We start from the raw sequence: 17,307 nt of genomic DNA, 5'->3' as shown, positions 1-17,307 counted from the left end.
AGATTGGCCTGGATTGGATTACACAATTTTCGTTATCTTTCATCTGTTTTTTGAGCCATTTCCTTAAATAACTATTTGCCGACATATCAGCATTCAAATTCACACGAGAAGCTAAATCCCACCATATAGAATTTGAATTTCGCAATCTGAGTATTCTTCAGAACTTTAGAAGGCAAGTAACTTTACAAGCACACCTATTATTGTGTGCGCCTCGGTATCGAACGTTATAGCGACATGTGCCACGGGGGACCCGATAAATTCGCGGAGATGGGGGGAGGGAAGGGACCTCGAGTCCCGTCGAGCAATCGGAATATGTCCGGCGCGCACGATTGGAACGCGATCCGAGGTTCAAAGGCACAGGGTGGGGGTGTTAGATTTGGTGTCCCTGAGAGGACCAACACTATCCATGGGTGATGATTTAGATCAGGTTTATTTCCTTATCTGGTGAAGGTGCCCTCATTCTCTGGAAGGGGAATCAGGGCAGTTTTTGGCCAAGACAATGGTGTGCATGTCACATTCAGCAGCAAGTGGAGAGAGAGGGACTCATGCATGTTCCCTCAACTTCCTTTTGATTTAATTTTACTAATTTTATTAACTTTAGGGTGCGTTTGGTTCGCATTATGAAAGATTACTAGGAATAAAAGATATTCGAGAATCTTATTCATATTCATCCTATTACTAAGAATGTGGAATTTCTGTGTTTGGTTCGTACGGTAATATTAATTAACCATGTTATTTAATATTACAAAAAATATACAATTAATTTATTTATTTAATTAATTAATTTTAGATAATATTACCAAAAATGTCAACATCTTTTTAGAAAAAAGAGAAAGAGAGTATAAGTTAGAGAGAGAGCATAATTAAAAAAATAGAAAGAAAAATATAGTCGAAATTAGAGGGAGTGAAAGAGTTGAAATTTTAGAAAGAGAGAGAGAGAAAGCTTAGTTTAGAGAGAGAAAAATAAGTTTAGAGAGAGATATAAGGTTAGAGTGTAAAAAAAAATAATATCAATTAGCCGGCGGATAGGAAGAAAGAAAAAGATTAGACATATTATGATTACCCTAATCCATTAATATGAGGATACACATCCTCCCTCAAAGGAATGAGATTAGTACTTTGGGGTGAATCTTATTCCCAAATGAATCCGATATTACCAACTATGCGTTTAACAAAACACCGTCATATTTTTTTATTCCCATTGAATTATTAGAAATCTTTAAAAGATAGCGCGAACCAAACGCACCCTTAGGGTAAACTTCAAATACCACCCCTGTATTTTCGCGCTTTCTCACTTTAGTACCCCGTGGTTTAAAATATATCAAGTTAGTGTCATGTGGTTTCATTTTTATCTTTTCGTCAGCTTTTTCGTTAATATTTCGTTAAATTATATAAAAAAAATTTTTGATATTCCACCTAGGCTTATCGAATATTCACTTTAGTACCTTTTAGTTTTAACTTTGTCACTGATTTAACAAAAAAAATTAGTGATATCGATAAAAAAAAAATAAAAATGGAACATCAGGATATTAAATTGATACATTTTAAACCATATGGTATTAAAGTGAGTAAGTGTGAAACCACAAAGATGGTATTTGAAGTTTTTCCTTAACTTTAATTACTTTTTAGCAGATAAAACTAGATCGGCTAACAATTAGTAATTAATTAATACAGTCATTAAGTTTGACTTTTTAAACTTATCGGAGCCTAGGAACTGAAATCGAGAAACTTAATCTGTAGTTGATGAGATCTCCGTATATTTTTAAACGATGATCGGAGATTAAAGTACAGTGCATGTGAAAATTCAGAAACTAAAATATTTAGATTGAAAACATAGAGAGTGCCAAATAGGAATAGTGGAGGGACAAGCCATGCATTATATGTAGTTGTGAGCTAAAATTAGAGGGGAGAGCATGGATTCTAATGGAGGTCTAAAGGGGTGGCAAAGCACACCACCACTTGGGTTTTTTTTTTTTTTTTTTTTTTTAACCCTTGCTTTGGGAGGTGCACTCACATGGCCCTTAGTCAATAGGGAATTGGCATTGATTGGGGGTCTAGGGCTATAGGGGGGATCTAAAATTTGTGGAGTTGGACAAAAAACAGCTTTGGGACAGTGTTTTTAGGCCTTTGTAAGGGATTGATGGGCATTAGTTCCATTTTGGTGGGTATATAACCTTGTTTTTGAACTCCACACTTTGTCCTCCTAGCTTAGGGTTCAAGGCTTCATAATAATAGAGTCAAAAGGAAAAGGTTTTTTTTTAGTGTTGAGGTATCAACTTTTGTTAAGTTGTTTTGCCTTGGAAACTAGATCATCATGTGGTCAAATTTTGATCTAGGTTTTGGAATTAGTTTGCTTTATTGTAACCCTTGCGATATTTGTGTATTAGTTACTGAAACATACTAGCTCGCTCTCTCATATTGTAAAAATCGTTGCAACTTCTAACTCTATAGTGAAAATTATTCGTATTACTGATAAACTGTGTTGGTTATTTACTATTGACTAAAATAGGTTCGATTTTCTGCCACGTGACAATACATCCAAAAAAATAATAAGTTAAATGGAGTTGCGGTCTATAACAGATCCAACGCTAAGAGACACAACAATAGACCTAAGGTTCAAGTGGACTGAATCAAGTCAATGCCCGTGAGTTATGTGGTTGAGTTCTTAAATTCGATGGATGTGTTATTTCTATCAACACGTAATTTTAAAATAATTGATTAACACTCTCGATTCAAATACCATAGATTTAAAAGAATGATAAAAAGTGTACAAAGTTTGAGTATTTTGAAATAGAAAAAGAAACTTTCAAAATCTTGATTTTGGTATTTAACCCTTATATACTAACAAAGTATTTCTTTTTAAATGCTAAAATATTTTATAAACTAACAAAGTAAATTTTTTTTAAAAATAATATGCTAAGTACCAAATGGAAACTTCTAAACTCAAAATATTACGTAAAAATATGGCGCAATTTAGACAAAATATCGCAAATTTTTTTCCACCTAAAAAAAAAAAAAAAAAAAGTTGACTTGATTCCCCGTACGGACGACATGAAATAGTCCTACGAACGAGGCCGACCAGATTCTATTCCATCTTAACTTGTCTCTGTCACTAATTAAGGTTGTCTTTGAGAATTAATACACGTTTTATTATTATTATTACTATGAATTAATTATTAGAGAATAATAATTTATTTTGGTTTAGCACCTTGCTGTTGTCATGATCACGCAGCTTAGCATTTTTTTTTATTTTAAGCTTCACAACTGCTTTAAGAAAATAGAAAAAAAAATTTAAAAAAAAGTTCTAAAAGTGCTTCTTTTGTCATCACTTTTATAATATCTTTTTTATTCAAAAAAGTAGTACTAGATGAAGGAACTGGTTGTGAGATTACAGAGCACGCCTCAAACTCATACAGCACACGAGTACAGAAAAAATAGAATATTTCGTAGACGTAAGAAACAAGAATGATCGTAGAAAAAATAAGTACGAGGATAACAAAGCAATAAAAAAAAAAGAGAACACAAAAAACATAAGATTTACAACCATAAGTCGACCTACGTCCATGAGCAAGACCACCTCAATTGTTTGTTCGATTAATTCATGGCATAAAAATACAAAGGAGTAGATTGGATTGTAAGAAATTCTCTCTCAGGAGCTCTTCACATTTTCCTCTCAAATAGGGTATTTTCAATGAAGCTCATTATTTAAAAGATTAATTATAAGAGTTTATATAACCCTAAAATTTTAATTCTAGTAGAAAATAATTTTCGCCTTCCATCCAAGTCAGATTTACGTGCAGTCATCAATATCCTTTTAGAAATACTCTTTAAAGTCTAATTTTTTGAAATAAGATTAGATCTAATCAGACTTAAACTCTGCATATCGACTCGGAACATGATTTTACATAACCCAACACTAGAATGGTTCGCAAAAAATTAACATAGTTTCTACTTTTTTTACAGTGAGAAACTGTTAACTCTTTTGCTACATTCAAATTTGAGTCATCAAACTGCACTTGGGAGTTGGGGGACTTAATTTCCGGGGGAACCAGAAACACTGCTCTTCGCGTAATAGCATTAACTAATTATTACTAAACACCCAATTAAAGCAAACCCACACTATCATTTTATAGTAAAACTCATGAAGCTCAAAATTAGTCACCATGTCCCCTCTATTTATTTATTTATTTATAGCACTTAATTAACTTATTAGCCCTGGTTTGTTGTAACTAAATCTAGTAAGAAACTAATTAACACCTTTTTAAACATGGATTCAAAATTCCAGCTAAAGTCAACTCCTTGCACTTCCTCATTTGCCCTAATTATGACACATATACTAATCTTAAACCTTTGACTAAGTTTTAGTTTAATCCTCGACTCTTTTAAGTTTCGCATTCCAAATCACAAACTCTTAAAAGTGTTTCGGTATTATTTTATCAGCTCATAATCTCACATCGTTTATCTTTACAGATTTTATTAGCATATTTTGTATAATTTATACTGCTATAAGTTTATTAAAATAAGCGACGAACCTAAGTTTTTTTTTTTTTTTTTACTATAAGAATCATCAAATCAAAATGAACTATAGCTCTGACTATAAGTTCTATATATTTTTATCTTTAAAATAAGATGCGGACACAGAGCCGACAAATATGCAAAGGATAGGGTAAAGCATGAGAAAATTTAAGGACTAAAATGAAAATTGACAAATGTCAAGGTACTACTATGCTATTTTATCTAATCATGCTGACGTGGCGCTCGTGTGGGACCCATCGGAGGCGCCATCGCCAAACCGGAGCAGACACCGGGATTTTTTTCTTTTAATTTTTTCCTTTTATCTTCTGGGGCCAAAAATCGCAGAGCCAACGAGGAAGCGCCACGTGTCGAGGTGCTCGCGTAGCGTGGGCCCCACCCCGAGGTTACGGGGTGGCCGGGTCGCGGGGGGGGACTCCCGACCGGGTCGGAGCCCCGAACGGATTTGACGGCGTGACCGTCACACCGTACGGAACCCAAACGGCCCAAAAAACATCCGCCTTTCCCGCCCCTTGTCTGGCTCGTACGCTAACGTCCGTTATCTCGTCCTCTAACGGACCGACCCCGTACGTATTCTACCTGAGCACGGTGCACCGCCTACGTACCTGCACCGTACGTCTACCGTAGAAATGTCTCCGAAGCCCCTCAACTATAGCTAATTTGAGAATTGCACCCTCATCTTTATTTATTTAGAACGTTTTTAGTCAAACTCAATTCAAAACGGTGGTAGGTAAATTTTTAAATGGCTAAATAACACTTTTATTCCTTAAATTATAAATATATATTATAATTTTTAGCTCCAACGTTATAAATTCTTATATGAGATTAGGCGATTAATTTTCAACAAGTGAACTAAAAAATTACAGTAAATTAAAATTTGAGAATCGAAGTTTTACGCATCTTATAATAATTTGATGGCGTGGATCCGCAATTTACGCATTTTTTTTACATAGAAAACCGATATATGGTGGTCCATGCGTGTACGGATGAACCGGGTGCGGGGAAAATTTGTCCATAAATAGTAAAGCCAACTCTCTATCTCCCCCGCGTAACTCTCTCGACTCTGTTATTCTCTCTCTATAAATATTCCACGCTGTTCTTCGCTGTGGATTAGAGAGAGAGAGAGAGAGAGAGATCATTTGATTCCTAAACCACCATTTTTTGTGTAGATTTTTTTATCTCATTTTAATTCGAAAGGATTCATTTTGAGTGATCGATATTTGGAGCGAGAGGGTGTATAATTTTTGTTTTCTTTTTTTTCTTTTTTCTTTTAATTGTTGCTGTTGTTGCTATTTATTCATTACATTTTCGAAGGAGCTTGTTCCGGAGGAGAGAATGTTGGAGGATCTTATCCAACCGCCATCGGAGAGCCTCTTAATCGTACGTAATTCTCCCTAACCCATAATTTTTCTTCTTGTTTTCGCTTTTCATTTTCATTTCCATTTTCTTCTTTTAATCTTCGTTCAATTTGCATGCATGCACAGAATTATAGACTTTTCTTTTTTTGTAGCGACATTTTTGAATCGATAGCGATTCGCAAGTTAATTAACTACGTACATTTTCTTTTTCCTACCCATTTATTGTTTACTTAATCAAATTAACAAAGCTTCTTCACCAATTACATACATGCTTGGGAGTTTGAATGCATTATCTTAAGGCAACATTAATTTTTCTCTTCCCAACTAGAATTATGCACCATAATTGGAATATTACCAACAAAATTTTTACAGCAAAATCATAAGCCTTAAATTTAAGTTTCTATTTTCGACATTGAGAATTTCATTCTGTCTTTCGATGCAGCAGAAACTCTAACTTTATCATTTTTTGTCAACGAAAATGTCTAAAAATACAGCTGTCACGTCACTGACATGGTGTCCCTCCAACTAATCAAATTATTCTCTTGAAATTTATCCATTCCATCATAATTTTTTTACAAAAAATTTATTCATTTTTTTCTGAAAAGAAAAATTATGATTGATTGTGATCACTACATATTAAACTTCTCAACAGGCTCATATTATGTTGTTTTTTTTTTCTTTTCCTTTTTTGGTTACTCTAACCAGCTACACAAAAATATAATTCTATATTTTAGAGTAAGAGAAAAAATAAAAAGTAAAATATTATTATCTTATACAATTAATCTTAATCTTAGTTGATATATATAGGAGGAAGGGACACTTTGGTAACACTTCTATTCACGTGGAGACCAATATAGTAGTAGTATTATTATTATAATATAATAACAATATACGAACCATGGTACGGAGAAAAAAGGGGCACCAAATCCTTTTATCCTATCCTTGAGACAAGACCCGGGTAAATTTGGGGAATATTTGTGCTTTGTGGCACGTATCAAAGTATAGGTGCTCACTTTTAAGTCTAATTAGAGATCCAAATAGATTTGAGTTGATCAAGCTTCTTTCTGAGTCTGTTTCGAACAAAACGATAAGCGGTAAATGGAGATTAAAAATAAAAAGTTATAAAAAGAAAATGTTTCAAATCTCTTCTGGTCAACTAAAAGAATAGAGCGGAAGACGAAAAACTCTTGATTCGTCAAAAATTCATCAAAAATTCACTCACATCTAAGAATTTAAGTGCCCATCGGCGCAGGTTGTATCTACCGTGCAGTACCATGGCAACAAAATATCAGCATGATACAACTCCCGTGCTCATGACATAGTTCAAAATTTTCTATTTTTAAAATTTGTAAGTAATTTTCTGAATAAAGTTTAAAAGATTTGATAAAAATAGATAATAAACAATTATAACATTTTTTTGTCTAAAAAAATAAATATTTCATGAAATTATATGTTGGCATACATAATTTTTTTAATAACTGACACACTTCGGCACGGCCCGATACGTACCGTACCGTACCGTGCCAGTAAATTTCCGGCACGACCCCATGCCACTGCACTTAAATTCTTGCTCACACCCCAAATGAAGTGATAAAGTAGGATAAAAATAGAATAAAAATTAATTCGTCACGAGTCTGGCCTTACCCACCAAGAAAACAAGATGAGAAGTCCGGGGAAACTTTCTGCTCCGAATTGGTCTTGTTTGCATTCCCAACTGTAACCCACTTCAGCAATAACTTTAATTAGATTTTTGTGATTTAGTATATTTTTATTTTGACATGGTATAGTTTGAAAAGTGTTATTTTTATTATTCCATAGTTTAATTTTATTTCACTGTAAGAATAGCGACTATTAGGTCAATAACAAAATAATAATATGCAAACCAAAAGGTAGCAATGTGGTACACTATAAATCATAAGATTGACCTATGATCTATCACTTCACTATCTCAACGGTTTGTAAATATTATGTTTTTAGAAAATATGACCATTGTTATTTTGCTAACATATTTAACAATTTCTTTTTATGATAAAATAAAATAAAACCATAGAATAGTAAAAAAATTACTTTTCAAATGATACAATGACAAAGTAAAAAAATATGCTAAATCATTGCCTTAATTATATCTCCCAAAATTAAAATCTAATTGGTTAATGTCTACTGCAAAATTCAAAAAATTTTGCTGCATTAGACGCAGCTACAAGTCAATGTCTACTGCAAAATTCAACTCTAGTTTTTGCTGCATTAGACGCATAATAAGCTAAAAAAAAATTTTAGATGCATTTTATAAGAATCTTAATATCTATATTTTCATTGCGTTGTTGTTTCGTAAGAAATATAATGAATTTTGTAACTGCAGGAGGATATCTCAAGCCCTATTGCTGCCCAGATCCTAGACTTTTGCGACGACGGCAGTGGCGGCGACCTCTTCGCTGCCGCTGCCGCGGTCTCTGACCCACTTCTTCGCTCTTCCGACGACGTATCGTCATCATCCGTCACCACTCCACTTTGCTGCTACGACGATGATGCCTCGGCCTCTGCTGCTGCCGCCGCCGCCGCAGCACTCTCCCCGTTCCCCTCCCTCGACTCTGCCACTCTTTCCGCGCTCCTTAGCCCCGAGCAACATCCCGACCCCGAGCCCGAACTCCTCCCCTCTATCCACTTTCCATTCGCGGGTCCCCCCTCTTATACCACCACCACCATTGACATCCACCATCCGGACCAGTTCAACAACCAGATAGCACTCAACGACGCCATCACCGCCGCAGCCGTCTACTCAAATGACACAATGCTCCCGATCCAAATGGGGGGCCCACCGTCAGCGTCAGCGCTGACGACAGGGTTCGACGACGAGTGCTTTGCAGCGGCGATGGTGGGAGGGTACATGGGTCTAGAGGCGGCGCTGTATCCGGGACCGATGGCAACCAACGGCGGCGTAGTAGATGCCCAAGCGTATTTTACTACTGCTACTACCAGCACTAGTAATGGGATGGTGGAGGAAGTGGGAGAGTATCAAAGGATGATGGAGTGTGGAGGGATGGTGGGCATCTATGCAGGTCAAGATAACATGCAGAGGGTGTATAGCTCAGGAGACATGCAGGTATGTTACAATGGCAGCTAAGTACAAATGTCCGGGAAAAATTAGGCATCTTAATAACATGATACATATACCATCAGATCGGAAAATTGAACAAATTCAAAAAATTGTCCTAAATCGAAAGATTTCAATTCAGAACAGCTAACACAATCTCGATCAAATATGTCATAATCATATGTAACATCACTCACTGCATAGGTTGTTGGAGGGGGCGGCCAGCATATGATGGGCGGGTGCGGCGGAAGCTCGACGGCGGCCTTACCACCTTCGTCAGAGATCTCGGGCTTGGACGATTCCACCTTCAAAGTCGGGCGCCTGTCGGTGGAAGAGAGAAAGGAGAAGATCCACAGATACATGAAGAAGAGGAATGAGAGGAACTTCAGCAAAAAGATCAAGGTAATCAATGCACAGAACAAATCCAACTAGATTTGATTATTTATCATGCTTAGAGATGGCATCTAACTGGCTCTTGAAAACGAAAATGCAGTATGCTTGCAGAAAGACTTTAGCCGACAGCCGTCCCCGCGTGCGAGGGCGATTTGCTAAGAATGATGAGTTTTGCGAGACAACGAGGCCCAGTTCCCATAATCACGAATTCGATGAGGAAGAGGAAGTAAGTCCTATAACTGCTCTTGTCATATCCTTCTGAAGAAGTTGAAAACTCAAAAGAAAAGAGTAGCTTCAAACAGTTTACAAGCAGCACAAAAAATTACAAAAGTAAATTCAACTCCATTAAGTTACTTAACTGATATGTATCCCTACATTGTGAATCTTCAACAGAGTTTAATATAATCCATGTTTGCATTTAGTGAGGCGTATGATTCGCCCCTAATAAGAAAGTGTTGTGTCGTTCAGGTGGCAGTGAAGGAAGAAGAAGGTATACTGGACTCCTCAGATATTCTGGCACATATAAGCGGCGTGAACTCCTTCAAGTACAACTACACCCTTGAATCATGGATATGAGTCGTAAAACCCGAGAAATGCTGAGTTTGTTAATGGTTTTCCCTTTTGTGCAGTCATTTAACAGTATATGTGTAACCTTTTTCCCATTCAATAAACCGAGTGGCATGAAGTGTTGTTTTTGCTAGAGGAAACTACTTCAAAGTTCGAAACATATAGTGGCAGTAATAGAACAGATACATTGTTTTTACTTCTAACTCGTGCCGTTCACATGAATGAAAATTGAATTATTGTAAATAGAGGCAGAGGTGCAGAACGATCAATATCAGCAAAAAGACACAGAAAGTGCAATCATGCGTAATTTATCGATTCGTATGTCCTGTTACAGAACAGCTGGAACTTCAATTACCATTCAGCATATTGCCAAGCTAGTTCTTCATCTGAACAACTAATGATGCGTATATTTTGTTCTCGCAAATCATTTAGAAAGCAAATACAGATATGTTGCAGACACAACCAACCAACCAAGCACATTCCAATTTCTCTTCTCTTCTTCTCCTTAAGTAAACAGAACCTGACGAGATATGCTACTTGTATATCAATTCCATTGATCAATGGAAGAAGAATACATACAGGTGATCACTTTAAGGCGAAATTAAAACTTTCATCTCGACCCGCGGCGCAAAAGATCTCATCTTTGATATGAATTTAGTGTTTTACACCGGCCGCATCAAAGTACCATCTCTTTAATTTTTCTAAAGCAAGGATTGTCGTGTCACTCAGCACAATCTGGCACAGCCAACACATGTTGCCTGTACTGCTCATGCCGATAAATTTGTGTTGTACAGTGATGATGTGTGTCAAAATATGAACACCAACAATATTTGCGCACAGAGAAAAAAACAACATTTTGATCTTCTACAGTAGCCACACTATATTTATCTTTAATACTCTATGCACTCAAATTAAACTGTTAAATATTAAAATTATAGGCTTAAATTTTTAGAGTATAACGATTGTTTCGCATTATTTAATATCCTATTAGAGCAGGAGATTCTATCAGCGAAAAACAACATAATTTATTTTCATTTGATTTGAGTTCATTTCATGATTTCAAACAACGATTGTTTCACATAATTTAACATAATCAGAAATGCAATTTAGAGAGAGAGATTTCGACGCATTTATTCAATGACGGCTTTATCAGGAATCAAAGAACACACCACACGACGATCACGACGATGATGAAAAGCGCGCAAAAAAAAAGAAGGAAAAAAAAAAAAAACATCAACAATCACTATCAAAATCCTTTTTTTTTTTTGGTTTTTCCACCATCGTAAGCAAAAATTCATACCTCGGATCAACAAGCCTGAGGAATCCGCACTCTTTCCGATCGCAAACCCTAATCCCAATGAAGAACAATAACACATCCAAAACCCTAAATCGCAATTAAGCATTGCGCCTCCTCGGAGCGGGGTTTCGAGGGGCTTCGGGGAAAACGTTCGTTTTGCCACGTGCTAAATTTTGCCGCACGTGGCACAACCTCAGAAATTTGGAAAACAAATAAATTAATTAAATTAAATGAGCCAAATCGAAAAAAAAAAGGAAAATTTCAAATACCACCATGTGGTTTCTCACTTTCTCACTTTAGTATTCTGTAATTTAAAGTGTATAATTTTCGTAACATTTGATTTTACTTTTCTCTTTTTGTTATCCCTTCATTAATTTTTTTTCATTGAATCAGTGATAAAGTTAAAATTAAAGAGTATTAAAATAAATATTCGATAAAATATAGGTAGGATATCTGAATTTTTTTTGTATATGATTTAATGAGAAGTTAACAGAGGAACTGACGAAAAGAAAAAATAAAATCACAGAGTACTAAATTGATATATTTTAAACCACATAATACTAAAGTGAGATACTACGAAACTATAGGAGTGTTATTTCAAGTTTACCCAAAAAAATAAAAAGTCACGGTAAAAAAAAAAAAAATTCCAATACCATGTTAAAGGGCTGAGTACAATTTTAAAAATTTACGGCAAAAATATACAAAATTTATCAATTATGAATTATTTCAAATTGATATTTAAATTTTAAAATTTAAGCTAAAGTGTACTAGTTAAATATATAAAAATTTTGAAAGTCAAAATACCATCAACTAACTCAAATTAAATAAATTAAAACATTAAATTAATAAGGAAAAAAAATGAATAATCAACTAAAAATAATTCATAGTTGAAATAAATTTTTACGTTCCATTATTTATTTCTCATAATCTGTCGAAAGGAATAATTAAAAAATAATTTTCATTCATTTGGTTTACATAAAAAGTAATTTTCTGAATTGTTTTTGGTCAATTTCATAGATTTTTTTTATTTTCTATTTTTTCATTTACAAATAAAACATAACTTTTTTTTTTTTTTTTTTTCCAAATAAGGGCCCTAGCCAGAGTCAAGCAACTACACGAAAAATGAAAAAAAAAAAAAGCCCCCCTTTTTGCATCAAAATTTGTGCAATACTTTTTTCCTTAATAAACCTTGGGAAAATTTGATAATCCAAAAGTCAAAATAATACTTTTCAAACTCCCATTTCGTAGAGAGCAAAATTAGCATTCTTAAGTAAAACAAAAGCAAAGCAATGGGGATAAAAAAAAATTTTTAAAAAAATGTAGAACCACAAAATAATAATAATAATAATAATAATAATATTGTAATTTATTGTAATTGCCTTTTTCAAGGGGGATGTCTCCTTGGAAGTGAATTACAACACTTTCCAGTTCCTGAATTGTCTCTCTCTTTACTTTGACCAATAAGAAGCTTAATTATGATGATGATGATTCTACAAATATAATAAAGTTTCCTTTTATTTTAGTGGGACACTTTAATTTTCCTATATTTTATTGTGATTCAAAAAATTACATTTAGTTATTCTGTAATTTCATCATATGTTAATAAAAAAATATTACTTTACTGTCTTATTTAACAATGGACTCTTATGGTAAAATAGAGATAAAAATATTAGAGTAATTAAATGCAACTTCTGAATCACATGATAACGAAATTAAAATGCGCCAAATTACTAGCTTACCTTTTATTAACAAAAGAAAAAACTTTAAATACTATTTCTGTGGTTTCACACTTTTTCACTTTAGTATCTTATGGTTTAAAGTGTATCAACTTAGTGTCATATGGTTTCATTTTTATCTTTTTATTATCGATTTCACTAAATTTTTTTTATTAAATTAGTGACAAAGTTAAAACTAAAGGGTACCAAAGTAAATATTCGATAAATCTAGATAGAGTATCCGAAGTTTTTTATATATAATTTAATAAAATATTAACGAAGACACTGACGAAAAGATAAAAATAAAACGAGTAGAGCTAGAATACTTGTAAAAGTATCACCCAAGTGATACTTGTGTGTTTTTAGCCCTTGGATGGAGAGATGTGAGGTTGAGATGATGGTGGTAGGTGATGGTAGGTGGAATAGTGTTTGATCCAAGGACTATTAGTAATCAAAAAGTAGATCCAATGGCTAAAAACACACAAGTATCACTTGGGTGATACTTGTAAAAGTATTCTAGCCCTACTCAAATAAAACCACATGGTACTAAAGTGAGAAGGTACGAAACCATATGGGTGGTATCTAAAGTTTATCTTAAAACTTAATAAAAAGATTGGCTAGATACTTTATCAGGATAATATTAACAAATCTAAATTTACTACATGCATGTAGGTGGATCATACTCAATCATTTTATTATGTGATGACTAGGTTCATCATGAATAATTAAAGAGCTGTAACTGTTCAAAACTTTGATCCTAATGAATCTAAATTTACTATCTACAAGTCATATCTAATTATTTGATGCATTTTGATTAACTTACTATACTATTCATCCAGTTTTCTCGGATTAGATATGACTTCCAAATGAGAAATTGTACTGCATTTTAAAGTAGTAGTAGTAAGAACTGGAATCACTGCAGAGTCAATTCTTGATTATCATAATTAACACCACCCGCATTATAATTTAGTTAACTGAATGATAGCATGATGTTGCTGCGGCATCATTGTGGGTAATAATATTACAATGATTAAAAAGTCATGTTATTTCTATATTAGCGACGCGTTATTATTCAGTAATTAACTAAATTTGACCGTGGGACTGAACTACAATAGTTTACATTGTTCAAGCAGAAGTTTACATTAAATTATGGGTTAATTTTACACAGGTTTCTATAAATATAATGAATTACAAATATATTCCTATAAAATTCAAGTTTCATATGGTATTCCTATAAAAGTCCTGATATTTTCAAATATGTTCCTGCCGATAGGATCCGTCAGAAAAGATTAATTAACCATAGGTAAAATACTTAATCCTAGTTAGTTTATGAGGTGAATTGATTTTTTTACCCCTCTTTAATTAATAGTTGGGACTTTTGAAGGGACATATTTGTGATGGCAAAAATATCATTTCATTTATAAAATAAACAGTATTTTAACGGTAACAAGCCAAAGGGACATATTTAAAAATATTAGAATTTTTATAGCGACAACATATAAAAGTTGAATTTTATAGAAATATATTTGTAATTTACTATATTTATAAAAATCTGTATGAAATTAACCACCTTAAATTATAATTTAAGAATAAAAATACCATCCCAAAGTGCAACTTTGTCTTGGATCTATTAAGTTCACATTTATTATTATACATAAGAATCTGGTAATGGAGAGAATACAGGAATAAACAGTTAATTAATTTAAAGAGCATCAACAACAACCTGCAGGAAGCTGATAAAAGAAGGGTCAGAGAGTCTCAGCTGAATATCTTCTGACACCTATTCCCTGCTGAGCTGCAGAAACTGGATTGTTTGCATGCACTGGTGCACCAATACATCAGTAAACCCCCACAAAATTTTGAATTATGCTATAATATTCTTTCGTCCGTAAAAGCAGATACATGTGACTGATCGTATCTAGCGTAATTGACTAAAGACTTAAAAGAGTTCAAGGTTGATACTCGGAGTCCTAAGTTTAAAACTTAATTACTTCACATTTCTAACTGATTTATTTTTTATTTCTTTAAAAAAAAGAACCGTAAACTTTAATGTGCTTCCATGTGGTTTAGCTTGCTTTTATATTTTAAGCTGAGTTTTTTTTTTTTTGAAAAAAAAAATTATAAACTTTAATTTGCCTCTCATGAGTTTAGCTTATTTTTTATTTTGTTACTCCGTGGTTCAAAAGTTGTATTTATTAATTTTGTAGTTTTATCTCTATTTTTTAATGTAAAAAATCTACTATCAAATAAGATAGTGAAGTAAAAAAAAAATTATCACAAGATAATAGTTAAGTATAAATTTTTGAACCATAAAGTGTTAAATAAAAATAAAGAGTTAAACTGCGGGATAATTAAGTGTAACTTTTTGAACCACAGTCATGAATGACTCACAAAAAAAAAAAGAAAAAAAGAAAAAAAGAAAAAAAAAAACAGATACGAATAGAATCTCAATTAAAGTGGCTAATTTTTTGGGTTATTAACACCATTGGTCCCTAATATTTACCCTTTTTTTTGGAAACATTGGTCCCTAAAATGTTATTTTTTTATATTAGATCCCTAAAATGGAGAATAGGGTAAGAATCAAAGTTAAAGAAAAGAAAATAAAAAAAAACCAGTGAAAGGTTAAGGACAAATAGTACAATTGATCTTATAGGTTAAACATCCAATTGCAAAAAAAAAAAAAAAAAGGAGTTGGGGACCAAAATAAAATATAGTGAGGCGTACTTTATAAATCATATTTAAACCAAAATAAAATCTAGTGAAGATGTATAGAGCTGACCAAAATTTTGGATAATTTGAGAAAGATTTATTTAATTTTTTAAAAATGTTTAGAAATTTTAATTTTATTGTTTGATCGTGCAAATAGTTTAATTTGCTTTCTTAAAAGTAACTATGTGTCTAGATATTTATACATCATATTTTTGGCTAAAATAGAGAAAATCTTTTCGTGAATATCCGTTTTCTTACTTTTTTTTTCTCTTGATTTTTAAAAATCTATATTTTAATTCCCTCAAATTTTAAATTTATACATTTAACCTTGACGGTTCTGTCCCTATTCTGTTAATTTTTTATAATTTATACTAAAAATGTTATTAAAAATGACATAAATATATTAAAAAGTTATTTTTTCTTATACAACAAGTAACGATAATTTGGTTTTTTTTTTCTCCCATTAACGTCGCAATTCTCTAAATATTTCTAAAATTTTATGGAGGCAAAATGAATATTTTTAGAAGTTGGAAAAAAGAGATATAAAAATAAATATTTACAGAAAAATTTTATGTATTTTAATTTTTTTAATGCATCACATGTCGCTCAATTTTTAATTGAAAAATTATAATTTATTGGATGACAGATACTTAGCAATTGGATAAATTAAATGAGCAACAAAAAAAGTGTTACGAATACACAAATGCATCAGCACATATAATAATTTTTTAGAACTACTAAACCTCTAAAACAAAGTAAAATAAAATTAAATATAGACCGTAAAATTAAAATTTTGGCTAAATTATAAAAAAAATTCTCTATAGATACCCACTTTTTTATTTTTTTTCTCTGACTTTCAAAAACGTACATTTTACTATCTCAACATTTCAATTGTTACATTTAGCCACTCTATCCATTAGTGTTACATCACTATTTCATTCTTTTTTTATAATTTATATTGAAAATACTCTTTAAAATGACAAAAATATATTAAATATTTATTTTTTTTTTATAAAAGAGTGAAGATAATTTGGTTATTTTGTTATCTTTATTAACGCCGTATCCTCCTAAAAATATATCTAAAATTTTAAAAGATAAAATATAAATTTTTGAAAATTATAGAGAAAAATGAAAAAATGAATATTTATGGAAAAAAATTCCTGTAACTTGGCCTATAACTTTTAATGATAAAGTGACTGGTTGGTTGGTTGTTTTTGGATCACTTAAAAGCTCGAATTAGTTACATATATTTTTAACAAAAGAAACAAAATAAAAAAAGAAAAAACTTTAAATATCACTTTTGTGATTTCACACTTTTTAATTTTAGTACCCTATAATTTAAAATGTATCAATTTAGTACCCTGATCTTATTTTTCTCTTTTTATTTATCCATTTTACTATTTTTTTTTTCCGTTAAATCAATAACAAAGTTAAAACTAAATAGTACCAAAGTAAATATTCGATAAATCTATATAAGATATCTAAAATCTTTTTGTATATAATTTAACAAAATATTAACAGAAGAATTGAAAAATAAAATAAAATTATAAGATACTAACTTGATACATTTTAAACCATGTGATATTAAAATAAAAAAAAAATAGTAAAATGGATAAAATAATAATATTTAAAGTTTATTTAAAA

General features: G+C 32.2%; 1 protein-coding gene and 1 long non-coding RNA gene across 3 annotated transcripts; one reads left to right on the top strand and one right to left on the bottom strand.

Annotated features, from left to right (window-relative positions):
• LOC109713685 lies at positions 5,656–9,951 on the top strand. The gene is made up of 5 exons (XM_020237859.1): positions 5,656–5,913; positions 8,251–8,991; positions 9,187–9,384; positions 9,476–9,601; positions 9,844–9,951. Exons 1-5 carry the CDS (start codon positions 5,869–5,871, stop codon positions 9,949–9,951), a joined length of 1,218 nt encoding a protein of 405 aa, XP_020093448.1. The 5' UTR covers positions 5,656–5,868.
• Positions 8,148–11,411, bottom strand: LOC109713686. 2 transcript variants are annotated; one of them, XR_002217142.1, is made up of 2 exons: positions 11,243–11,411; positions 8,148–9,303 (listed from the first exon to the last, which is right to left on the bottom strand). It is a non-coding gene; the product is annotated as an uncharacterized LOC109713686 (long non-coding RNA). The 2 variants fall into 2 exon arrangements; XR_002217143.1 differs by lacking the exon at positions 11,243–11,411 and adding an exon at positions 9,452–11,232.

This window comes from Ananas comosus, linkage group 8 (genome assembly GCF_001540865.1).
Source record: "Ananas comosus cultivar F153 linkage group 8, ASM154086v1, whole genome shotgun sequence".
Taxonomy (NCBI): Eukaryota; Viridiplantae; Streptophyta; class Magnoliopsida; order Poales; family Bromeliaceae; genus Ananas; species Ananas comosus.
Note: the sequence above shows the minus strand (reverse complement) of the source record. Positions and strands in the feature narration are given on the sequence as shown.